General features: G+C 40.7%; 7 protein-coding genes across 14 annotated transcripts; 4 read left to right on the top strand and 3 right to left on the bottom strand.

Moving 5' to 3' along the window:
- The first annotated feature begins 179 nt into the window (after positions 1–179).
- LOC129586198 (mitogen-activated protein kinase kinase kinase kinase 5-like) lies at positions 180–3601 on the top strand. Its single transcript, XM_055479263.1, is given in 3 exon segments — positions 180–987; positions 989–1189; positions 1363–3601. Coding segments are annotated over 3 exon segments (2550 nt in total). The 5' UTR covers positions 180–655; the 3' UTR covers positions 3380–3601.
- Positions 3602–3644: 43 nt separating this feature from the next.
- Positions 3645–6589, bottom strand: LOC129586209 (translation initiation factor eIF-2B subunit delta-like). Its single transcript, XM_055479279.1, has 11 exons — positions 6524–6589; positions 6317–6491; positions 6000–6249; positions 5436–5550; positions 5171–5247; positions 4996–5098; positions 4775–4905; positions 4584–4675; positions 4320–4405; positions 4074–4254; positions 3645–3926 (listed from the first exon to the last, which is right to left on the bottom strand). Exons 1-11 carry the CDS (start codon positions 6587–6589, stop codon positions 3736–3738), a joined length of 1467 nt encoding a protein of 488 aa, XP_055335254.1. The 3' UTR covers positions 3645–3735.
- Positions 6590–7281: 692 nt separating this feature from the next.
- On the top strand, positions 7282–15514 carry LOC129586303 (SPARC-related modular calcium-binding protein 1-like). 7 transcript variants are annotated; one of them, XM_055479441.1, is made up of 13 exons: positions 7282–7430; positions 7922–8830; positions 11649–11820; positions 12344–12556; positions 12665–12715; positions 12883–12972; positions 13120–13356; positions 13625–13912; positions 13974–14201; positions 14465–14552; positions 14701–14782; positions 14927–15086; positions 15154–15514. In XM_055479441.1, the coding sequence occupies exons 2-13, from the start codon at positions 8669–8671 to the stop codon at positions 15225–15227; spliced, it is 1845 nt and encodes a 614-aa protein (XP_055335416.1). In that variant the 5' UTR covers positions 7282–7430; positions 7922–8668; the 3' UTR covers positions 15228–15514. The 7 variants fall into 7 exon arrangements, with proteins under 7 accessions (XP_055335416.1, XP_055335419.1, XP_055335417.1 ...); XM_055479444.1 differs by lacking the exon at positions 7282–7430 and having other exon boundaries at positions 7701–8617; positions 8700–8830; XM_055479442.1 differs by lacking the exon at positions 7282–7430 and having other exon boundaries at positions 7701–8238; positions 8376–8830.
- LOC129586304 (dnaJ homolog subfamily C member 4-like) lies at positions 15366–17310 on the bottom strand. Its single transcript, XM_055479447.1, has 7 exons — positions 17238–17310; positions 16997–17107; positions 16729–16831; positions 16446–16624; positions 16093–16281; positions 15871–15957; positions 15366–15645 (listed from the first exon to the last, which is right to left on the bottom strand). The coding sequence occupies exons 2-7, from the start codon at positions 17104–17106 to the stop codon at positions 15561–15563; spliced, it is 753 nt and encodes a 250-aa protein (XP_055335422.1). The 5' UTR covers position 17107; positions 17238–17310; the 3' UTR covers positions 15366–15560.
- Positions 17311–17500: 190 nt separating this feature from the next.
- Positions 17501–19211, top strand: LOC129586292 (uncharacterized). The gene is made up of 4 exons (XM_055479424.1): positions 17501–18034; positions 18138–18223; positions 18416–18534; positions 18611–19211. The coding sequence occupies exons 1-4, from the start codon at positions 17798–17800 to the stop codon at positions 18874–18876; spliced, it is 708 nt and encodes a 235-aa protein (XP_055335399.1). The 5' UTR covers positions 17501–17797; the 3' UTR covers positions 18877–19211.
- On the bottom strand, positions 19107–20409 carry LOC129586293 (probable glutathione S-transferase 8). The gene has a single exon (XM_055479425.1). The coding sequence runs from the start codon at positions 20235–20237 to the stop codon at positions 19578–19580; it is 660 nt and encodes a 219-aa protein (XP_055335400.1). The 5' UTR covers positions 20238–20409; the 3' UTR covers positions 19107–19577.
- A 2334-nt stretch (positions 20410–22743) lies between these two features.
- On the top strand, positions 22744–24407 carry LOC129586310 (protein SGT1 homolog). Of its 2 annotated transcripts, XM_055479457.1 has the most exons (6): positions 22744–22988; positions 23074–23178; positions 23234–23303; positions 23698–23727; positions 23789–23955; positions 24051–24407. In XM_055479457.1, exons 1-6 carry the CDS (start codon positions 22851–22853, stop codon positions 24156–24158), a joined length of 618 nt encoding a protein of 205 aa, XP_055335432.1. In that variant the 5' UTR covers positions 22744–22850; the 3' UTR covers positions 24159–24407. The 2 variants fall into 2 exon arrangements, with proteins under 2 accessions (XP_055335432.1, XP_055335433.1); XM_055479458.1 differs by lacking the exon at positions 23698–23727.
- Positions 24408–24480: the final 73 nt, after the last annotated feature.

Below are 24480 nucleotides of genomic sequence, written 5' to 3' on the forward strand. Positions count from 1 at the left end.
GGAGAGAAAATTGTTTTCTAATAGATTTGCGATAAATTATACAAGTAACACACGTGACTTTTGTTTTCGCATTTGGCAGGAATTTATTTAACAGCTTTGCTGCAATTTAAAATTACTAAAGTTTATGAAACAACGTAAAAGGAATTCTGTGTCTGGGATATACTATTACTTCATGAGATCGATAGGGATTACATGACTGATGTTTGTCTGATAACCTGATGGAATTTTGAGGATGCGTGCTCCGTAACATAATTTGCACTTGAGTCTTTAAGGTTATCAGTTGCGAAAGAGGTACTATACCTTATCTCACGCAGTGTAGGTTACATACACTAATGCCTTTTCTAAAAATGTGTAAATCAAAAGGCAGATATTATTTTTTGTTTTGCCTTTGTCTTTGTTTGCAACTTCCGTTGGCCATCACATCCGCTTGCTAGTCGTTGCTGGACCGTACTGCATCGATCGGAGGCTGTTCAAACAAATAAAACTCGCCGTTGTTTATTTAATGATTGATCTTCTCGTTCTGCTATTAAGCGACAGATGTGCCAAAAACGTTCGTTGTCAGTGATTCACGTTTTGTGCGGTTTTTCTTCACAGAGACGATCGGCGTTGCTGTGCTGTGTGTTTTCCGCCTGCACTCTCGTCCCGTCCGAGCACGATGAATCATCCAGCTCTGAACGATATCTCGCGGGCCAATCCGCAGTTGGAGTACGAAGTCCTCCAGCGTATCGGCGGCGGGACATACGGAGATGTGTACAAAGCCCGTCGCATCAACAGTGCGTCGCTGGCCGCCATTAAAATCATCAAATTCGAGCCGGGGGACGATTTGAGTATTATTCTGCAGGAGATCGTGGTGATGAAGGAACTGAATCATGCCAACATTGTGGCGTATTATGGTGCCTATATGCGACAGAGTCGCTTGTGGATCTGCATGGAGTTCTGCTCGGGAGGCTCTCTGCAGGATGTTTACCATGCTATTGGGCCGTTGCCCGAAGCACACGGCGTTTGTTATGAAGGAGACGCTGAAGGGTTTGGCGTATCTCCACCAAATGGGCAAAATGCACAGGGATATTAAGGGCGCGAATATTTTGCTAACGGAAGAAGGGGAAGTTAAGCTGGCTGATTTTGGCGTTTCGGCCCAGATTACAACTACGCTTAGCAAAAGGAAAAGTTTTATTGGATCTCCCTACTGGTATGTTTTATTGGTATGGAGTTCGATGCAATTGTGAATTAGCCCTATTCCCTGATACATCTGGTTGCGTTTTAAGTGGCCATAATATACTTAATTTTACGCATTTATTTTATTTCCACAAGTGTGACATTTTCTGCATTGATTTGTTTTGCACTGATGAAAAATGGTTTCAGGATGAGCCCTGAAATAGCCGCCGTGGAACGGAAAGGAGGGTACAATCAGCAGTGTGATATATGGTCATTGGGTATTACTGCCATTGAACTTGCCGAATTACAACCTCCGCTTTTTGAACTGCATCCGATGCGTGCCTTATACCTCCTTTCTAAAAGCGGCTACAAACCTCCTCAGTTGAAAGATCGATTGAAATGGTCGCAAGACTATCAGAATTTTGTTAAATTAGCGTTGACCCGCAATCCCAAAAAACGCCCCACTGCCGACAAACTGCTCGAGCACACCTTCGTCCGTCAAGGTAACCTGGGATTTGCCTTGGGTCGTGACCTCATCGATCAGGCCCGGAATCCGCGCCGTGGACCTAGCAGTGAGAATGGTAGTGTCCACGAGCAGGATGACGACGAAGGCGCGGTATTGTCCAATGTCCTTAAACGCATTCCGTCCAAAAAGCCACCCGATTCGTATGGTGAAAACGGAAAAAACTCGCCCAGTTTTGCCCCGGTGCTCGCACATTTCAGGTCCAATGGGGATCAGCGGAGCCCGGAAACGGTTATTTTTCCTTCCTTGGGCGACATTGAATTAGGCCCCGTTTCCGATGGTACATTGGTGCGACCGCCCGCGCCTCCAGTACCACGACGGGTAAACAGTCCGGTGCATAATCAGCCACGGCCCGTCTCCACTCCTGTGCTACCATCTCAGTTAATAACCAACGTCGTGCGTACGTCCGAAGACGTTTATCTAGACGAAGACGAATACGGTGGGACTTTGCGGGTTGGCGGACGTCCATCGAGCATGGCTGGTCCAGATCCTCATTTGAACGCTGAATGGATAGAAGGTGAGGTTGCCGCTCCACCAGCGCCGCCACCGAGAAGAAAACATCAGCAGAAGAAGCTACAAGAGCGACAGAATAACAGTATTCCAAGTTTCCAGGCCAATGGTCTACCTCCGACGCCCCGGGTGCACATGGGTGCATGTTTTACCAAAGTTTTTAATGAATGCCCTTTGCACATTAACACAGCCGTCTCGTGGGTGCATCCGATTACCCGTGACCAGCATATTCTGATTGGAGCAGAAGAGGGACTGTACACGTTAAACCTGAATGAACTCCATGAGCTGGCCATGGATATGCTGCATAGTCGGCGCTGTACATGGCTGCATGTGCATAAAGATGTGTTAATGTCCATTTCCGGCAAAACTCCCCATCTGTACCGGCACGATCTGGTATCGTTGCACGGGCGGAATTTTAATAAATTCTCTTTATCCATGAATAAATTTCCTGAGAAGCTCATGCCGAGAAAATTTATCACGTCGTCCAAAGTTGCTGAGACAAAAGGGTGTTTGCGGTGTTGTGTTGGAAGGAATTCTTTGAATGGATCGAAATACTTGGCAGCCGCAATGCCAACCAACATCATTCTGATGCAGTGGTATGAACCAATGAACAAGTTTATGATGCTTCGTCAGGTGGACTGGATGCTGCCTTCGCCGTTCAATACGTTTTATATGCTGATGACGGATAAGGAGTATCCCGTAGTGTGCACGGCTGTTCGTCCGCTTATCGGCGATCCAGGCGCGCAGTTTGAGATTGTGGATTTCAATCATTCATTCATCACAGTGACCAATACGGAAGCGTCGTCCATCAGCAATGCCTACCTGGAAGTAGTCAACATGCACCAGATCGACGAAAGAACAGTGGCTCTTTGCCATGACAATGTTGTGAAATTGACAGATTGTGAGGGACGAATGAAAGAAGACGACGCAGTGACGACCAGTGAATTTCATTTTGATTTTATGATTTCTTCACTGGTTTGCCTGTCGGACAGCATTTTAGCCTTCCATTCTCGAGGGATGCAAGGAAGAAGTTTTATGATGGATGAGATAACCCAAGACATAGTCGATGAAAGTAAAGTTTATCGACTGATCGGTGCGGATCGGCTAATTGTTTTAGAAAGCAAACCGGCAGGCAGTCCTTCTGCTCCGGGAAACCTGTATATCGTAACGGGTCACGAAAATAACTTTTAGAGAAATCTGGTCTATTTGTGTGGTTTTGGACGTTTTTACATTTGTATGTTGATCCGGTTTAAAGTTTACAACTGTCGGGTAGAATGCTCATTCCGTGCCTAATAGTATGCAGCTTGTTCCTTTGTTTTCGAAGGTGAATTTTGTATTTACAAATTATAAAAATCGTTCGTTGTTGTTGCTGGTTTAGAAGCGCAGTAGGTAATATTAAATTATACAACACCATTCACAACATCTGTGCTTGAAAAAGAAATTACGTTCCACTGGACCATACAACCGATTTAATAAAAAACGCTGGGATATTGTATACAACATTCATCCAACAGATACGAGAATTAATGAGAGACATAAGACGCTTACTACTTGATAAGAGCATGTTTAACACGTAAAACTACGGGAACTGACGTACAAGGTACCATTCCTATTTCTGTAATGACCACCGTAATCATATCAGGAGGTGTGACATCAAAGGCTAGATTTAGTCTGGAAATCATAGCCGGTTCCTCTTCCACCGGCCACATGCCAGGCACGCGCAAATCGTCTGGATTACCTGCGCATTAAAATGAAGGCCCAGTCAGTTTTAAATAGCGCAACTGCTGTAGAACTCAAGATTATGAACGACATTTTTCTGCCACTAATTAAAAAATAAAAAAGAACGTTCCACATGTGACATTACGATGAGATTTAATTAACGTACCCAGTTCGTTATGCACAATGGAATCCGTCTGGACTCGCTCACAAAATTTGTATGTCTCGCAACATACTAACACAGGTACGTTATAGGCTTTGGCCACCAAAGCGATCTGAGAACTTCCCACACGCGACATCACAAAACCATTGGCTAAGAGACATTCCGCGCCCATGAGCACTTTTGATACCTGTCAAAAAATTGTTACTTAAATTATTTACGTAATTTATACCCACTATCACTGCTTTACAATACCTCCGGCATAACGTATGAAATCGAGTTGATATGGACGTATGAACATTTTAATCCATGCCGAACCAGTCTCCGCAACAACTCCCGACCTGCATTTACGAGCAGTTTTTACAAATACGGCAACTTATCTCTACCGCAAAATAAACTTTAAAACGACCTTAAGTATTCCAACGGCTAAAATAAAAAGAGTGTCAAAAATAAAAAATCTTCAACTCCAGAAAAGCCGAACAGAAACCCATAAAGCTGAGCCACTCATATTTCTCTTGCCTTCATTTCGCGGGCGACCGTCCACAACAACAACGGAAAAAGCTTTCTTTCTGGAATGAGCTTCAAGCAGAACTTTTGTCACCAGGGAAGAACTAAAATAATTAAAGAGCCCACGTAAGGTCGTATATAAATTTTGACCCTCGGAAGTACTGTACAGCTTTGCATATGAATGCCTGCAAGTTTCCTTTTACCATGAATACGTCAAAATGACATCGCCATTGTTAATCTTTTCCGCAGCATAGTTTTCGGCAATGGCTTTCCCGGCCAAAACTATCTTCTCGTCCACGTAGTGATCAAGTTGTTCAATCAGCCGAGCTTTTGCCTGTGCAATAGAAGACCGAATGAAATTACTAATTTTAGCGTGAACACATTCGACGCATCAATAATCAATTCAAAATTCGTATTCGCTTACTTCCGTATCGGGCATTTCCGCGGGTGTATGCGTAATCAACCACTTGATTTGGCGTATAGCATTTCCCATGCTTACTGACAAAGGTCGGCACTGAGCAAGGAAACTAAAATAATAACAAATGAAAAGTTCCACATCATATATTTTACCACTGCAGTATTCCCTTTTTTCTTCGTACTTAATATAGGGTTTTATGGAAGATTCCAAGTCTCGACACAGAAACTTGTTCATTGGCGTAGAGTAATCAGCAATCACCTGAAAAGTACGAGTAAGGATATTATCAGGATTTCACTATAATAAATCCATTGCAAATTATATTCACAGCTGTAGAACCAAGATTTCAAAATTTTCAGAGTAGATATTAGATAAGTAATCGACATCGGTATCCACGTAAAGCATCTTCGCTAAATGCAACATCGAATTCCCCTTATGTACACGAGTACCTCTTTCATCGCTTCAATCAAAGCAACACAACGTGCATTCGATCCGCTTATAACACCGCTGGAATAACGTATTCCCAATTTCACAATGGCTGGGTGAATTGTAGGGGAGGAGAAGCTGGAAAAGGATGGAAAAAGTCTATTTATCACTCATCTTATACTCAGCAAACTTTATACAGCGACCCTTTTCTAAAATACATAGACATTGCTGATAAATCTAAATCCCTTTCTAAAATACTGCGAATAATGCAAATATTAGTGTGCACGGGCAGGACTAACTGTCAGGCAAACTGAGGCAGTCAGACCGTTCTCAGTGAAGTCTGCGGAAACAGTTACCGATGATTTCAGTGAAAACCAATTAGAAATACAAAACCCATTCGCTTAAAAATACTTATTTTGTTATCAGGGATTTAATCGGCTAGAATTAACAAGAAATGCCAGAAATTTAAAACGAGTAATAACAAAGTACGTTTCTCTTCATGAAATCCTCGCAAATGTTAGTTACACTGAAATCGGTACAAACTACAGAGTACATAAAATAACAGCGTAACGCTGACATTCACTCACTTGAGTGTTTTGGTCAAATGCCCGACGCCTTTGTGAGGTAATGGCAAATGCGAAAAGATTCCCAATGTGGCTATAGCACTAGAAGCCTCCATGGTAGTGCTGGCCGTTTCCGAATTGAAACTCCGCTGTCGAATGGCGTTCAGCTGTTGGCGCTGGGCTTCGTTAACGCTGCTTTGCGACTGCACTGCAGGCTTAGTCGCAGCGGCCGCGGATTTCGTCAGATGCGTTTGCGGCGGAGTGCCTCGTGATTCTATCACCAATTCAGCTTCAATCACTGGCGTTGTGAAAGGCAAACAGCTAGCCACTAAAGAATTTACCAGACAGCTGGGCCTTCGGACTGGGCTTCGGAACAGTGACCGGAGACGGCTGACGTTCGGGAACGGGAATCGTGATGGGGCTGGCGCTGGAGGCTCCTGTTTTGCCAGCCGCTTTAGCTGCTCTTGCGCCTCCTGCGAAACAGTAAGTGATAAACCAGGTGAATTCGTACAGTACCTAATGACAAACGAAAAGATTATCCCCGGTACCTGTACAGCACGACGCTCCGCACGCTGCTGGGCTTTCGATTTTTCTGGCTTTTCAGGATTTTCCATATTGCGTCAGAATTTCGAGGCCTTCTTTGTGGCAAGATGGCACCGTCAGCCCGCAGCAACAAGTCACCCAAGTGTTCCGCAAAACGTGAAAAGCGACAACTCAGAAATAAGGTAAAACAGAAAAGGAAAGAAAAACTGAAAAAATGCTACATGTTTTATAGTGTATTGTACACTAGATTCTAGAAACTGATTAAGTTTTGTTAAGATTGTATTGTAAGTATTTACTCTAGAGCAACTAATGATTCAACGAATAAGCATGGTCTGTATATATACAGACCATGGAATAAGGTTGGCGTGTTGTGAAATGTGAAGTCGTGTTGTTCAATTTTCATTCACTACCGGCGGTCCGGCGACCGCCTCTTGGATCGGTGACACCTGACAAGTAGTGTGTTGCGGCCACTGTTGCCGATGCAAAACTTTAAACTGTCGCAGATTTTTGTGTTAGAAAAAACTTTCCTGCAGAGTGAATCTGTTGTAGATAGGTACGTAGAAAATCTAAAGTAGTTCAAATCTCGATACGATTTAGTCCTCAGGTGTAAAGTTGTAAACATTCAAATCTTTATTTGTGGGCGTGCACAAGAAAACCAATTTCAAATTAAAAAAAGGTAATGATAAACGGACACGAACAAAGGTCAAAAGCTGAAAGAAGCTTACGGACTGAAAGGATTTCGAAGTTATTTACTAAAAATAGCACCGTTATTTACTGTTCTTGGTTTTATGTAGACTTATTAAACTGTCATTTTTCTAAAATGCCGGTAAATGCTGTCCAGTACCCATTATTTTATGGAGCAGCAAGCAGCTATGTACAATACAATATAACAGTTTTGAGGTCCTACCGTAGGTAGGTACTCTGTCTTCCTATATAGACTAGAGTCACTAGACTAAAGTGGCACAGTTTTCTTTGATCGATGTCATCTCAGGGTCAGAATAGTGGAGTTTTGATATTACGCGATAACCTAGAAAGATTAATTACGCAGGACAGCGTCGATTGCCGCAATGGATTTTGTATTAACCTGCTTGATCAGCATTGTACAGTACGAGTACAGCATTAAATGTCGACGCCACAAAAAGTTTACTGGTGTGAATAAGTCCGAAGATAATGAAATGACCAGTGAGTGTGCCTTTGCTTTTGATAATGCCTTATATAATATTTTTTGAAACAGATAATGCTTGTGTGATGCATGTAAGGTTTTAGTTCTGAAGACAACAAGTTCTTGTTACTTACTGGAATTTTTATGTATTAACAGCTATAGAGCCGCCATTTGGCAATAGAATAGAACTTCTGATAATTCAATAAGCGATTGTGTGCCTAGTGTACCGCGTTTATAATAGGTCAAGCGTACTGTGACGAATGACGACAACTGGACATTAACAGAAAGATATCGGATGCGGTGCACTTTAAAGGATAATCAGTGACATTTCATATTTCGTTTAACCGATAAGCAAAATTACTGAAAGAAGTCATCAAAACGCCTGTTTGAACGCGCTCGGTCATGATATCATCAGTCCAATGGATGGCAAAATTTGGCTGTTTCGGTGGCTATTTTCTGAGTGAATTGATATCACTGACTCCCCAGCCGTGTTATTACGTATTGTATGATGTTGGTTCGACAGCATAAAGATCTCCTTTTAAAATAATGCGAGCGAAGGTAAATACGATACAACGCTCCACGCAGTCTCAGATTCCCGATTTTGCCAATTGTTTCATTCTAATTAATTGTATTGTACATCTGTATCAACATATACAGCGCGGTCTGCTACCGTATACGACACCATTAATCTTTAGCAGAAGCCGTTGACCAGCGGCGAAGCAAATTGCATCGCGGACCATTTTATTCGTTTGCCAGTTAGTTGGGTGGTACTTGTCTAGACATTTTACGCAAGACGGAGTGGCACCAGTGCTTTCGCAGTTGGATGGGAAAGTTGATTCTGGTCCTGAAATCTTACCGGCCCGCATCTTGTTTAAAGCCCATATCGACATAATCATTCAGTGATTGTTTTGCCGGTGCCAAGAGAATCAGCATATATGTATGGCATGCTGTTGTCCAAGCCATTTTGCTTTTGCGGCAGTTTTGCTGTATGCGGATTAATAAGTTTATCCCGTTTCTAGTGGAAAAAATGGATATTAATACCAGTGCGTTTTTTATATGGCGGACAAGCGAGAGAAAACGGTTGCTGTTTGCTTTCCTCATTTTTTCCTGCGTTAAAGCTGCTTGTTCAACAGAAAGACACAACTTTGTGGTAAGCCGCCAATGACAGTGTGAGATTGTTTTAACCGAACAGTCGGAACAGATAACGTTAACTGAATCTCCATGCTAACCTTTTTATTCAGAAAAAAACTGATCTTTAATAAGCGAATGAATAAGTTGCTGGAACTATTTTCTTATTAGAGAATTATTTGGACTATGATTGTTTTGACTACGATTTTAATACACAAAGCGTGATTCATTTATACTTCTACTGCATGTGCCATGCTGATGAATACTGCTGTACGCATCGAGCCACATCTCGGTACAATTTTGAATTTTGTGCCAAGCATCTGGCTGCGTCCATTACTAATGCTGCAATATTCATTCATTTAATTCCTTTACGCCGATAAGGCATGATAACGAAATAAGCTTTCTGCTCTTGAAAATAGCTACGCGTTCCAAAGTGTATGGTCGTAATGGCGCAATTCATTGCTTGATATACTTTATCTGTATTTATCGGTTCGTTCAGAAACCGGTATAAGCAAAACGCAGAGATACTGTATTGCCATCAAAAGAGCCGCAATGTAATTTTCTGTTGCACAATCGAACGCTCCTAAACAGATTTCAAAAATTTACCTGACTACTATCACTCAAAAATTTTAGTCAGCCAAAGTTTGTATATTACCATTTTCGCTAATTTGCCAAGGACAGATGGGAGAAAGTAAGCCGTATCGCGACGATAGTACTGTATATATAAAAAGCTTGTTTTTTTTCGCCAGTAAGGCAATTACCATAAACTGCAGCAGTGTGATGCTGTGCGCATCGATATCGATTAACAATAATATTAATAAGTACTGCATATAATAATTTATGCAAAGGTTTTGCTCCAATTACTATTACAAAAGGTTCCAATTACTTATTCATTCACGCACAACTTGTACGAAATAAGTACGTACGAGTACAAAGCATGTACAGACAGTGCTGCATGAATGTGCGTCGGTAGAGCATTTTGTTACTATAAAAACATTCAGAGAACTGAGTAATTATAATTTAACTCAGATGAAAAGAACAGTTGTACACGTAGCTTTCACTAAATTTGCTAAAATTTCTCATTACGTAAACAAATTCCGAAAATATCGGCGGTTTTACCGACCGGTATCTTTGAGTCTTTGACCTTACGCACCGAAAAAATCTTGGAAGAATCAGATAATGTACCCAGCTCGGTCTAAAGTTTGGATGCACTTTATAGCAGTGAGATAATTAATTATTAAAACAACTTCACGCTGACTAGGAGCAATTATTCCAAGAGTCGGTTTAGTAAAATATAGACGCAGTTAGAAAGCCATTTACGAAAAATTGTTCTAAAAAGTTTTTCAAGTTGAACCGTATGCAAATTTGGCTGCAGCACGCCACGTAAAACGCTTTTGCTTCCGCTATTTTTAGCATTTGCTGGCTATGACTTACGCCGTACGAGCACAAAGCAGCGTAAATATGTGTGTTTTCCCAAGCTGAGTGGTATTGTTCTTTTGGCCATTAAATGTTACAGCGTTAGTTTGATGCAGAATCTTAGCTTGTTTATTCCCATTCTTTTCCATCAAAGGGATGCAGACAGCGAGTGAGCCGTAACAGAAGATTTGATTTGACATTGCCTTTGCATAACGTCGCAGGTGTATAAAGTTTATTCATCAAACCGATTTTCTCGCGGCTGGCCATTCGTATTCCCATAATAACGATTATGAGCTGAATTCAGAGACACCTGGGCATACAGCCACGTGTGCAGAAAACGATTTAACCTAGAGTAATCAGACAGACCGTCCAAAGCGATGTTTTCAATTGACATTATTGCGGTACGATAATTACCATGATATATTATACATATCGAAACAGGCTGATTTCACAGCATGTCCAGTGTCCATTCTGCGACAACATTTTCAAGGAATGTTTTCAACAAAATTCAGAAATACGTTTTAAATACGTATTTTGCATATTAGTGAAGAAAGTTAGACATGCGGCCAAGACGACTCGCAGTATTTAAATTGGAAAATAAAACTATGCTTTCGGTAACATACAAAAAATCGAGTGCGATAAACCGTGCAAATTCTTTATATATGTATATTATTACTTTTGTATGATGCACGAACAAAATTACATGTGAAGCGTTTCACGATGGTAAAGCTGAATCTAAAAGCAGTAAACCTATGACAGCAACTTGAAAGGTTACAAAAGTGTACAATTACGGTAATTAACACCTGTAAATTTGTCTGCCTCATAGAATTGTTCCCGACGCACTTTGAGCCTCGTGTAAGGTTTCGAAGTACGTATAAAAGTCCCTCGGAACCACAAAGGGGCTGCGTCAGGGGGCTAGCACAACCTTAAGTTCTTCGAACAAACTGCGGTGAGGCTCGGTATGTTTTTCAGTGCTATTTTCTCAGATACAAAGACGAAACTAATAACCGGAAGACACCACTCATATTCACCAGTCAGTTAGTTTAGCAGTTTATTATTTTGTTTGTTTTAGTATCAAGAGTAATAAAAACTTCGTTAATCGTCACCAGCGGGTGCTTCTACGTAATACTGAATTATTTGTTAGTAGAACAATCTGTAATAAAGGGATTTGTGTGTAAGGGTTTTGAAGTTTGTACAGTACTCGGAATTCGGAAATGTTGGGTGTTGTTTCTTTGTGTATTTATTACGGTTTTTCTTGATATAATAGCTTGGCATTCTCGCCGGCAAAAATAAGTAGTGAATTTGAATTTCAGGTTATTTGGCGTTATTAGCAAGGTAGTCGTGGTGAAATTGTTGACAAGGAAAATAGACTAAAAACTGGCTTCGTTTGCTCAGAATTCACTCGCCTTTTTTTAATTTTTTAGTTAGCTGCAACAAGCTCGGACGAAGTCACAAACTGTGATATCGATTGCTCAAAAGAACCAAAGCGGGCTATATGTGGAAGTGATGGAAGGACGTACGCTTCACAATGCGAGCTGGACCGAGAAATTTGTGAAGGTCACCCTGTGCGATTTAAACATCCAGGAGAATGTCCAGGTACGTGCGTTACAATACTGATTGGAGTACAATATATAACTTCAAGAACATTCTTGCACTTTCTTATTTACTCGCAAAAAGATGTGAGTACTCGTACTTGCCCGGTTATACTTCTGTTCGAGAAGAAAATGTTCATGCTTTCTTCATCCAAGATGTCCTCAGAATGGGTGTTTTTTAGCTCCGCCAAAATGGCGTTATATAGGTCCGTGGAGGCGTAGATCATGTATTTTAGACGTGAAAATGTACATAAAACAGTCTCCATAAGTATACTGGAACATGCCGTTCCAAGGACGGCGTGTTGTGCTCCGACGATTTCTGTAGCACGTCAAAACTGCTTGAAGTAGGACCGGGTTGCCTATAAATCAGATCGAGCGATTAATTAGCTTTTTTATTACTTTTCTAATAAATAACGGGTACTTGTGCAAACAAAATCACAGTTTTCACAATATTAAATAAATTGCAGTAGTACAAAGTTTGTAATGATTTATGAGCAACGAATGTATTTTGCTATCATTTTTGACAGAGTCGAAAAGATGCCATATGGAACGACTACATGCTCAAGAGATGGCACAGAAGCCGACAGCCGGGGTTTTTATCCCTGATTGTGAGCCAGATGGGGCTTACGCTAGCGTACAGTGCCACACCGGCACAGGATATTGCTGGTGTGTTACGCGTAACGGGCGACCGATTCCGGGGTCGTCGGCTCGTTTCGAAAGGCCGCACTGCGCACACTATTGTAAGTTATCCCGAAACCAATATAACAAACTCTTCTTCGAGCGCGACTATTTAGTCTTTGATATGATTTTGGTTTACAATTAACTTGGATATGTGTTTCGAATTTCAGTGAATGCCAACAGTCACAAGCGATCGTCCCGCGGAAGAAAGGCGCGGCGTAGTGAGTAACAGTCAGACAATTTTTTAGTGGCATAATACCAATTAATATTGTACTTCGTATATTGCATAATGCTGGAAAGCAAGCAGGCTGCATTACAACAATCTTTTTATGTTGGGAATATCATATGAACTCCTAAATCATGATTGATTCCTTTCGTGTTGCTTTAGGTTGTGGCGTGGATGACCGGCAGCTCTTCAACAGAAATATGGTGCATATATTTGGATCCGAGTACAACAGGACACAAGAAAGCCGCAACGGTAGAGTAGGCATTTTAACGAAGCAAGTTATTATGGATGAAATTTCCGCGGTTTTTTTATAATTATATGAACGTAACAAGTATTTCGCATAAATATAAATTTTTGTGTAATTTTGGGAAGGTGATTAATTTCACATTTAAATCGCAGCCACAGCAAATATTTCCCTGGATCTGCGCATCGTTCGGTGGAAGTTTGCTCAGTTAGATCTGGACCAGAATCGAGCGTTAAATAAATCCGAATTGAGAGATCTGAGGAGAATGGTCAAAAAGATTATTCGACCACGCCCTTGTGCTAGAACATTTGCACAGTACTGTGATTTGGATCAAAATAAAAACATCACACAGGAAGAATGGACAGTGTGTCTGGGAGTTACCAATACTATTGGTACGTGCTGTATGTACGCAATACTCGTACACTCGTATCGCAGTATTTATACGGAGACTTTCAAACATTTAGTACCATTCGTTGGTTATCCAGGATCTGCGGATGCAGTGTGCACTACGTAGTGCTAAAATTAATGCTCATACATGCAATACATAGAGGCTTTTTTAAAAATAAAGCGTGAAATTATAATTATGAATATTTGTCGGTTCTCTTACGGACAAGGTTTTAAAGCTAACAGTTTACATCTTTTGCATGAATCTAAATGCAGGAAAAAGCGGAGGCTCTCCAACAGCTGTTGTGTCCAGCCAACCTCCTCGGGATTCGATTTTGACCATAACGGTCCGGCCGACAGCGTCGCTCATGTTCACGAATAAACCGCCCGTGGGAAAGCAAGTTTTCGAGTTATTTACCAGAGATCCAAAAACTAACCGACTTACAGCGTCATGGAAGTCGAAATTCGGCACTTTGGACAGTGGGTTAAGCGGCATCGACTTCTTGCAGGAGGTAGTGCCGACGAATTCTTCTGCCAGAAAGCGAGATCCTTTGTTAAAGAAAAGTACGGTCACCATTCAGGGTCGTCCAGTAATGGAGTTTTACGTTGTTGTGTTGTACTGCAGAAAAGCCTAACTGTGCAGCTGAACGAAGCAAGGTTTTACTTAACAAACGAAGAAATCCTTCGGCCACCTATGTCCCGGAATGTGATGCCAGTGGCAACTACGCCAAAGTTCAATGTCATGCCGCAACAGGTTTCTGTTGGTGTGTCTATCCGGAGAACGGCAAACCCATTTCCCAGACATCCAGGCTCAATGCTCGGCCCGACTGCAATATTCAGCGACCGCTGAGAGGTATCACAGACTACTCGATGTTCCGTTGTTGGTCACTGCAGTTTTTTGCTCGGTAAAGGTCAAGGCGCTGTAAGGAAAAATTAAAACTGATCTTGTGAACGCAATAGGTAGGGCAGTACAGGGTACAACCATCTATATACACAAGCATTAGAAGCATACGTATTGTGTAATTTGGGTTGTGGCCTCACGCATTCCTTCTGCTCATTGTCGTTCAAGGAATTGTGAGATTTTTAAAAAATACGATCTTTACTTTTTAATTGTAGGTTGCCCTGGTGCCCGGAAAGATAATTTCCTCGCTAATCTGACTGCCTACCTTATCCAGGAAATGACGAGTTCGATAATCAGAAATCAGTATGTCTCGTATTCAGCGCTTCCGCTGCATATTACTCTGTACATTCGAATTTCGACCGCAGTATCTATCGTAGTTGTCCTTTTACAAACCAATTTCACGGTGATGTTCCACATTAAATGGCTAATCGTTTGTTTGATTTTATTGCAGAAGCAAGGCCGTCGATATTCAGTATACCAAAAACGATGCTCTTCGATGGAAATTTCAGAATCTAGATACGAATGGAAATGGGGTATGTATAGTAACCGGCCGACGGTTATGAACGAAATTATTGCATAAAATGGGGATGTAGATTTCAGGCAAAAATTACTCTACTTAACTCTTGGCAGTATTATTGTTGAACCTACGGTTAGGTATACAATTATTGTACTCGTAGATACTGGAACGGTCTGAGTGGCGTCCGTTCAAAGAACATATGATGACCAGCGAAGGGCTCCGCAAATGTGGTAGGGGATACATGCGACACTGTGATACGGACGACAACAAAAGGATAAGCGTAGAAGAATGGCTAAGATGCGCCACTTCGCCGGCCCAAAGTGAGTTCCGCATCGGCAATTCTACTCTGACTGGGCTACTGGTAGTTAAATTTGAGCGTCTACATAGGTGAACGTCGCGCATCAATTCATATTAAAAGACTCGGCCCGAATCCTTTGGAAAAATATTTGAAACCGGATTAAATGTACCAAAGATACTTTCCAGATCAAAGATTTTTTAGTTATATATTTATTTTCTAAACTGTCTTGTTTTCTTTTCTGGCCTGCCACACAGTGTGAACGAAATTCGCACCGATTGCTTACTTTACTTTCTATCCTTCGTGTGCAAATCGCAATTCAATGATCTCTTTATTTCGTAATTAATGGACTTAAATGTCTCGCCGGTTTCGATATATTAATAATTTGTTGATATTTCTTTACTGCAAAACATGAAGCGATGTACTGTACAGTATCCGAATAAGTAAAAAATCACAAGGTAGAAAGATCGCCGTTTGTGAACACCGTTACTCTTTCGGTTCACCTTATCACGGAAGGTTTCAAATTATCTTCGTGAGAAAAAGCCAACTTCTCTAAAAGAGCCACATTGTCCATATCAGAAGACCTAGAAAATATATTTTATTAGGTAACAGTCACTGCAATTTAGTGGAGAATTCTGTGCAACACTTTGGTATCCTACTGAAGTCCAGTCCAATTAAACTGAATTCTATTACGTAGCTGCAAGTTACACCATTCACCTCCACTGGTGAACGGATAAAGGAACCATTTATACAGTCATACTCTACAAAAATCTGGTTTAATCCGAAACACAGTACGTGCCATCACTTACAGTACGCGTTCTCGTAATTTGGCGTATTCACGTGCATTTTTTTCGCTTCGTTCTTCCACGTCCACTCTCCGCAAAACGACAGACAAACTAAAGAACAAGACCAAGCTCACAGTCAGTTTAGAGAAGTTTTTCATTTATTTCTAAATACCTATTAAACGAAATGCCGAATTAACATATCACAGACTAAAAAAATCGACAGGCAGGAGATTAAATTGTACTAACCGGTACGTCCCGTAATGTATCAAACAACCCAACAGCGCAATCAAAAAGCACAAGCCCAACATCCATTTATTCGAAACTTTTGCAAATCCGTTAATCCCATAATAGTTTGCAGTTCCCACAGGCACATACTCAGCCTTCGCAAAAATGGGACCTTTGTAACGTGTGCGAGATGGATCCTCCTCCTTGTGCCTGTAAAATAGAGTACTTACTACTACACTACACACCAACCAGTGATAGTTAGCACACTAAGAAAAAGCCTGACTTGTGAGAAGTCACTCTGTTATTAGAAGACACTCGAACGACTAGCGAGTACATTATTAATTTTAAAAGTGTCCCGAGCCACCGGTGCGTACATTCTCTCCGCAGCCTCTCGTGGGATCTCTTCCGATGGTGCTTTTTCTGACACACTTTGTCGGAGTGCAGTGTCGTATTCGTGCCTCAACGTGACGGATCGTAAAACACGATAAGCTTCCAACATTTTGACAAATTCCTGCTGCGCGTTCTTGTTTTCTTTGTTACGATCAGGATGCAACTAACCAGCAGACATACAAATAGAGAAACTATTCCTTAAAGCCTAATAATTATTTCAAGTAAAAAACGAAAGTAAAATCATGTTCGACGCGACTGCACACACACCTCTTTCGATCTGCGCACAAATGCTGCCTTGATATCCTTGGGAGACGCATTTTCCTCAACTCCCAAAATGCGGTAGAGTGTTGCGTTCGAACTAGCTCGAAACCTGCAACAAAACGTTACAAAGGAAAGGAGTTCAAAGGACCATGAAGCAAAGGACGTACTGTGCACAGATCTAAGGCTGTGCCTTTTTACTGTTCTGATGACAACCATTTCAACATTCAGGATTGTATTTTGGGTCAAGGCAAAATTACTAACAAGTTATGCTCACCTGTGATATTTTCTGACTCGTAATTTATCCTGGGTCAGATGCACAGATTGTCGGATTTCAGGTAATTTTTGTAGAACCAAAAAAAACGGATACCCATCTCGCCCAAGCATGCTAACATTTATTTTAGTAGTAGCTGTATATCAACTGTGTCTGTAGCCAGCATTGTAAAAACAAAACAAATACAGAAAAACATTATAAACAGTATCTTAGAATCTATATCAGAATTAATAAAAAAAACGACCTTGTCCGGAAAAGCAATAATATGATTAATACGAGTATTTATCAGACAAAATAAATGGAAAAAACTAGAATTTCAAAAACATAAACAAACAGCTGATTTCGGTAGCCTAAATTTAGGATTTTCGGTAGCCTAAATTTAGGATTTTGGTTACAGTACCTGAAGTGTGTGCATTGTGCAACTTTCGCACCGTTGCACGACCGCGAAAACTTCCGTCGGTGTTTACTGCTTTTGTATCGTATACGAGTACGCATTACGCACTATTACGCAGTTCCCTTTCTGGTGGTAGGTTTCCAGGACCTTCCTTTTTACTTTTTACGTTCCTTTTTACTTGTGCTAATATAAACAACCTAACGATAACATGATTTATAACATAATGTATTACCAATGACCTAGGTATCCGTGGTCTTTCGCTGGGACACCTACCCGTGGTCTAGCTGGTCTGTGCCAGTTACAGCTTACAGTGCAAGTACTTTTCATGCAATGCAGTTCGTCGCAGATTGTTGAAAGAAACTTCAAAGTTACGAACGATTGTGCATCGTTATGATGTTATCACTTGCGGCATGACGACAATAATGGATCACATTATCGCAAACCATGAACATTCTGAAATGGAAAAAAATTCGGAGAAGTTCGGCAGTATGGAGTTTGATCGTGAAGACGACGACGCTAATATGGAAGCCCAGGAACAAGAAAATGTTACTACTGAAGAACTGGAGAACAGTGGGAAAGATGGAGGATTCACAATTGATGATTTGAAATTTCCTGAAGCAGTTGTTGTCAGAGTCATGAAGGAAATTGTAAGCAGAACCGCTGATTAGTGCATGTAGTTTAGTTTGAGCGTGCACAGAAGCACGGTATAGTAAAATAATTAACAATGTCTTCACTGTCCAACTGACGTAGCTGCCCGAGAAAACCCCAGTTGCGAAGGATGCCAGAGATTTTCTCTCACGGACTGCAGTCTTCTTCGTGTTGTACCTTGTAGACTGGTGAGTGTATGGGTTAATTATGTTGAAGTATGATAAAAGGAAAAGCGTAGGAATGCGATACTTAGTAACTTTACTGTAGTCTTCAGTTTGAGTATGACTTGAGACCCATAGATTATTCATATTTTAAGTCAGTCGTAGTCAGTAATGACACGCAAGAATCTGCAAGATATAATACGAGCCCCCTTTTTATAGTGCGGTTGGTTTGGCTGTGCGAAAGAAAAGGAAAACGATCCTACCGGAAGATGTGTTGATGGCCTTGGATGACGGTGAATTCAGCGCCATGGTGATTGAACTGAAAGCTTTACTAGCAGGTGGGAAAGCATATTCGTGCTTACGTTGGTAAACTCACCGTCAGAGAAGTGGTAGAACTTCACTTTACACTTACAGAGCGAAAGAAAAATCCTTTGAAAGCAAAAGAAATTTCAGTGAATGTGCCCGATGCATCGCTAGCATCCAAGACATCGACAGAAATAGTATTAAATGATTTACTGGAGCAACTGGAAGCAGAGAACATCCCCGAGGGCGGGAATGATCCTGTACATGATGTGCTGGATGAGAATAATATCGACCTTGGCCGTGGTGGTGAACTTGTGGAACCTTCCGGACAAAAGTGTCTAAGTGAAGCATTTAATGCATCCGATGACGAAGACTAGCCGTCGGCCTGGTTTGCCACTGTTTATGGTTGTCTTATGGGTAGTATAATCTTTTTGCTCTTTTTTTCTGTATGTATTGTAAGAGAACTTTAAGAAATGGTGTGCTGTAACGCACTGGCCATTCGGTACGGTACGGGCGTCGGCGAGTGATATTACCAAAACCATTGAACCATTTTATGGTTTTTTTTTTGCTGTAGACAACTCGCTAAAAGCTCAAACCGTTGCACAGGTCTGAAAGTTTATATTTCCGGATTGCTATGTTAACCGGGCACTGGGCAGCAGCCCTTTTAATATAAATAATGTATCCTTTTTTAATCGTTAACGTGTTGTACCAGAAGATCTCACTTGTCAGCCTGTTGCACTGGGACAATTATTCGTTTAACACCCTTAAATTTCTTACAAGCATGCAAAAAAAAAGAAAAATACGAAAATAATATTTAAAAACTTAACAATAGAAAATTATGTTTTACCCAGTACAGAAACCGGTACCCTCAATTTAAATTCAGTGTTAAATATTAGTAAAAATTACTGAAGTATCGTTTATCGCAGAAATTTGCACAACGACACGTACTGTACGAGATACTCACAATTACAAAGTATTATTGTTAGTGTTTCTTACACGACAAGAATTTATACAGTTAATGTATTATGCAATGTAATATACAAAATTGCGACATTTCGCAGATTCATGCGTTAGTAATTTAGTACACTGTATCTGGACGCTTTTGCAGCCAATGATTGATCCCGTGAAGATTTCGGATATGCTGCCGGTGTGCGGAAAGCAACGGATATCTGTTAAGAACTGCTTGGTCAAATTGGAGAAGACCATCCAGAAACCGCGTAACCACAAAGTCCGCCCATGAGGGTTTTTCCCCAACAAAGTAAAACTTTTTACTGTTGTTTTGTAGCATATTCTCCAGTCGTTTCAACACAGACACCGACTCGCGCAAATAATCCTCCCTGAGAGAATCTTCTCGGGATGCATGGTTGGCGGGACCTTTTCCAAGTTCGTCCTCTTGGACAAAAACTGCAGCCGCAACCCAGTTGGGCTGCTTTCGTTTCACTTCCGCTATATAGTCGGCTAGCGCATCTACTTCGGCCTCTTCCCATGCACTGGATCCAGCCAAGCCAAATCTCTTGGCCAAAAAGCGTTGAATGGCATAACTTTCCCCTAACACTTTACCGTCTACTTCCAAGAAAGGGAGTTTGCCATATGGCGCTCTGTGCTTAACAGCTGGCCACTCAGTGACCGGATCCAGGCGATTATCTTCGTACTCCACACCGGCGTACGCAAATATCCATCGAATAACTTCCCCGCTTCCTTTCGCGTTAAAATAATTTAATCGATATTTCGAATTCATTCCGATTAACAAGTTTGTAAGTTTCTTGCAGTATTTGTGATGTGATGGCTTTAAATTTTAGAAATACTGAAATCTAACCATTAATTAGTACAACGTAAATTTCGCAAGCAGAAAAACTTGACAAGACTTATGGTTAGCCCTTGCTCGTCGAGAACTATAAATTATTACAGTACTTACATATCCTAACTACGCACTGCATAATCTTAATCGGCGGAGAACAGAATCGTCCGAGCAAACCGGCCCAAGGCATTACTTTAACTGTACATACTCAGTACGTACTACGTACTGTATGTGTAGTTTAAGCACGGTATATGTGGCGTGTCGACAACTTGAAGTACGACCGCAATAATTATGTTCCGATCGCAGTCGCACAAGCAAGAATTTGCTATCAGCAATAACAATATTCATAGCACAAGAGGAATCTCAAGTCAATAAATAATATTTTTATGAAGCATGGCAGCTTCTTAGCGGCTCGCTCGTCAGTCACTCATCTACCGGCTACGCAGTGCAGATTACTGCGTATAAGGCAGCCTAAAAACTTGTAGGAAATACGAAATTACGAGCCGTTTTCTGTCAAAATAATTCATAAAAATTTAACAAAATTACTTTAATTCTGTATAGAGCTATTGTGCGGTTCTTATGAATTGCGACCCGAGTGGCCAAATGGTAATCTAGTATTAGATACGCCAATTTTCAAGTCAATGTTGTGCATGTACAGTACGTAAGTACTTAATTTGTGCGAACTCCCATGAGGTTCCTACTCTAACCATACGAAGTGTACGAGTACTATTGAAGTACGTACATATAAATAGTACCACTTCTATATAATATATAAACAAGCCCGGCACGGATGAATATTGGCCGATGACTATTAAAAAATAAGTAATTCCAAGGATGTGTTGCTTTGCGGTCGCTTACAGACTGTCATAATATTAATGAACCCGTACGTATGTTTAGTAATTATATGAATACTAATCATCTGTGCCAGGACTTCGGCCCCTCTCCTTTGAGGCAAAGGATCTCGGCTTCTACTTTACCAATTTTGCTGCTTTAAAGTACATCAGAATTCTCTCAATGTGGCGGTGGATCATAGATTGTTGATTTTTTGCTAAAATCATTTGGCTACGTCCAGTGGTCAGTCATAAGCTTGTTACCATGGACACGATAAGAAATGCATACACATCTAACCCGACCTGACCCAGCGGAACACTAGCAGTCTAGCAGTATCTTTGCTCGTATTTTAGTACAGTACAAAGTATCAGCGTAAACTATGTGTAAATAACTTCTGTACACTACAGTATTTAGCCAGTCCGTGTTGCGATAAACATATGTTCATTACGAGTATGTGAGAAAACGAAAAGCAAAGCATCTTTGTGTGTAATACTGATAGTACGTAAAGTATGTAGGCACTAGGCAGGTCACTGAAAACTATAATATCGCTCATTCTGATTGTTTCTTTCGTTTTACCGGCATAATACATAAAACTAGAAATTAAAGCATTGCAGTTAATAATAGTCGTACAAGCCAATATTCATCCGTGCTCAGCTTGTATTATGATACACTTTACATAAGTTAATCGAAACACGGACTGCCTACTTGTACATACAGTACATAACTTGCAATGATGACTAACGCGATGATGACTGACGTGTTAAGTTACTTACATAAATTTTTTACTTTGTATTGTACTCGTTCTTATTGTTAAGTAGCAGCTCAGATATTGCTACTGTTCTGGGTCAAATTGTGTTAGAACAGTGTGCATTTCTTATCGCGTCCATGGTAACAAGCCTATGGTTGACCACTGGACCTAGACAAACGATTTTGGAAAACGTCAACAATCTTGGATCCACCGCTACACCTAGAGAATTTTGATGTACTTTAAAGCAACAAAATTGGTGAAGTAGAAGCCGAGATCCTTTGCCTCAAAGGACAGGGCCGAAGTCCTGGCACAGATAATCAGTATTCATATAATTATACAAGTACTGATCAAAAACAGGAAGATCGAAAACAAGGTGTCACGAAGAACATTTCTAGAATAGCTTCCAGAATTTCACTTTAATAACCTGAGCGCAGGCCATGGCCGCAGCAAAAAATGTGGTGCGGTGCAAAACGATCTTCTCGAGAGTTACCTAAAACCGTTTTGAATGAACCCCGTATTTGAGTTACTTGGCTGGATAATTCTCTCTTTATTAAGCGGCGGTATAAAAAGGTCACGATTTTTCTATCACTACGAGTAGTAAAGATGCATTAACTCCACAGCCTCAGCCGACAACAGAATTTAATAGGCGTCCTCAGCCAAAATAAATACGTACTACGCAGCTTGTGGAAGTGTGGAAGATTGCTTGAGGTTTTTTATTCGCGTTGTGAGAAACAAAATTTTTTACACGAGATCATCTACGAGTACATAGAAGACCCAAGACCGCTATTCCAGCCGCCTGCAGTCGGCGGCAGCTTTAACGATAAAACTCATCGTGTTTTCAATTTTGCAAACTGCAGTTCTGCAATATTACTGTACTGTAGTGTTAGTACATTTTGACGCTGAAGACACAATAAAAAATTTCTGTAGTTTTTCCGAGTACTCCGCTACAATAAATCTTGTTTTTGTGCCTTGTAATGGCATCCGAGGAGGTGGAATCTCGAGGCAAAACTCCTCGCTTTGAGTGGTATCAGACCGATGGTTCGGTTGTTATTTCCTTCTTTGTTAAAGGAGTCCAGGAAGCTAATCTGAGTGTACATTGCCGTCCTGATACCGTAAGCAGTAGTCAACATTTCTATGGCATGTGCCAAAAAAGGATGCATCGCTGGTATATGTGGTACTAACTTTTTACTTATGAAGCTGGATTTCAAATCCGTGGACGACGCAGGAGAACTCTACGTAGCGCAGCTAAATCTGGCTCATACAGTAAAGGAGTCGTGCGAGAACAAAATTTTGCGATCTAAAGTAAGTGCATTGTGATCATAGAAAAGCCCGTCATAAACCCCGTTTGCTTTGTTAGGTGGAAATTAAACTACTTAAGAACGAAGCAATCAGGTGGGAGCAACTCGAGCGAAAGATACAAGAAAAAGGTGCGATGTATTAGAGAAAGAGAAAATGTTTTAGTATAATTTTTTTTTACATGTGGCAGTTTAAGGAATTTTAAAATTAAAACCTGGTCGTGGATTCCTTTCTTTGCTTACTCTTCACTCATGCGTTATTTTTTAAATTCGGTTTGGTTCAGTGATATGTTTAAAAAATTTCGGGCTTCTTTTCTGGAATTTTTAGATGGGATTTATTATTTACACTTAAGTATCAGCTTTGCGCTGTTTTCAAAAACAGATATAGTAATAAGCAACTCTTATTATAGTCTTATCGAGTGTTTTTGCATGTTATTGCTAAGCGGCGAGAGTGCGCCATTCTTTTTCAGCAGTTTAGCAGTTTCTGACTAGCAGTTCTGACTGACTGAACTCTGTGTCTCCTCAGTTTTTACAGTACCGTACTCCTGCTGGAAGTGTACTGTATCGGATTTGTACTTCTACAATATATGTTTGCTGAACTTAATATTTTACTACAGATGCAGCTTTGCCTGGATCAAATCAAAAATGGAATCAAATCGAAAAAGAGCTTAAAGCAGCAGAGGCAGACGAGAAACCTGAAGGAGATGCGGCACTTATGAAGCTGTTTCAAGACATTTACGGCGGTGGATCAGATGAAGTCAAGAAAGCTATGATGAAGTCATTTGTAAGCTGATGTTGATTAGTTATTTTTCAGTTATTTATAATTGTTATGATTATATTTGTGCGTCATCGTGGGAGAATGTTTTCCTGTTTTTATAGTATGAATCGAATGGTACCGTTCTTAGTACGAACTGGCAGGAAGTCGGAGAGAAAACAGTGGACGTGAAGGCTCCAGACGGCATGGAATACAAAAAATGGTCGCCGTAAATCTTTTGCTTTCGTTCTCGGGTTGTTTCGTTTCCTTCTAGCTGTTGCAGATTTTTCCGGTTGTGATTGTCTCATATTACCCGGTTAGTCTCTTTGCTTATAAGTTGATTAGTGAAGTTTTGACTTTTGTGTATAGATGCTGTTCGCTGTTTAAGAAACCGAGAAATATTGAAATGTTTTTTGCTGTAACAACATAATTCTTACAGTTTTGTAATTTTGTACTGATTTGGATACTAAAAACAGATTTGATATGATTTGAGGTTTGAGCGTCGCGTTAAGATCATAGAATGTCAGTAGCTGGTTCTGTAAAAACAGTATTAAA

Source organism: Paramacrobiotus metropolitanus, unplaced genomic scaffold, assembly GCF_019649055.1.
Source record: "Paramacrobiotus metropolitanus isolate TYO unplaced genomic scaffold, Prichtersi_v1.0 Parri_scaffold0000020, whole genome shotgun sequence".
In the NCBI taxonomy this organism is placed as follows: domain Eukaryota; kingdom Metazoa; phylum Tardigrada; class Eutardigrada; order Parachela; family Macrobiotidae; genus Paramacrobiotus; species Paramacrobiotus metropolitanus.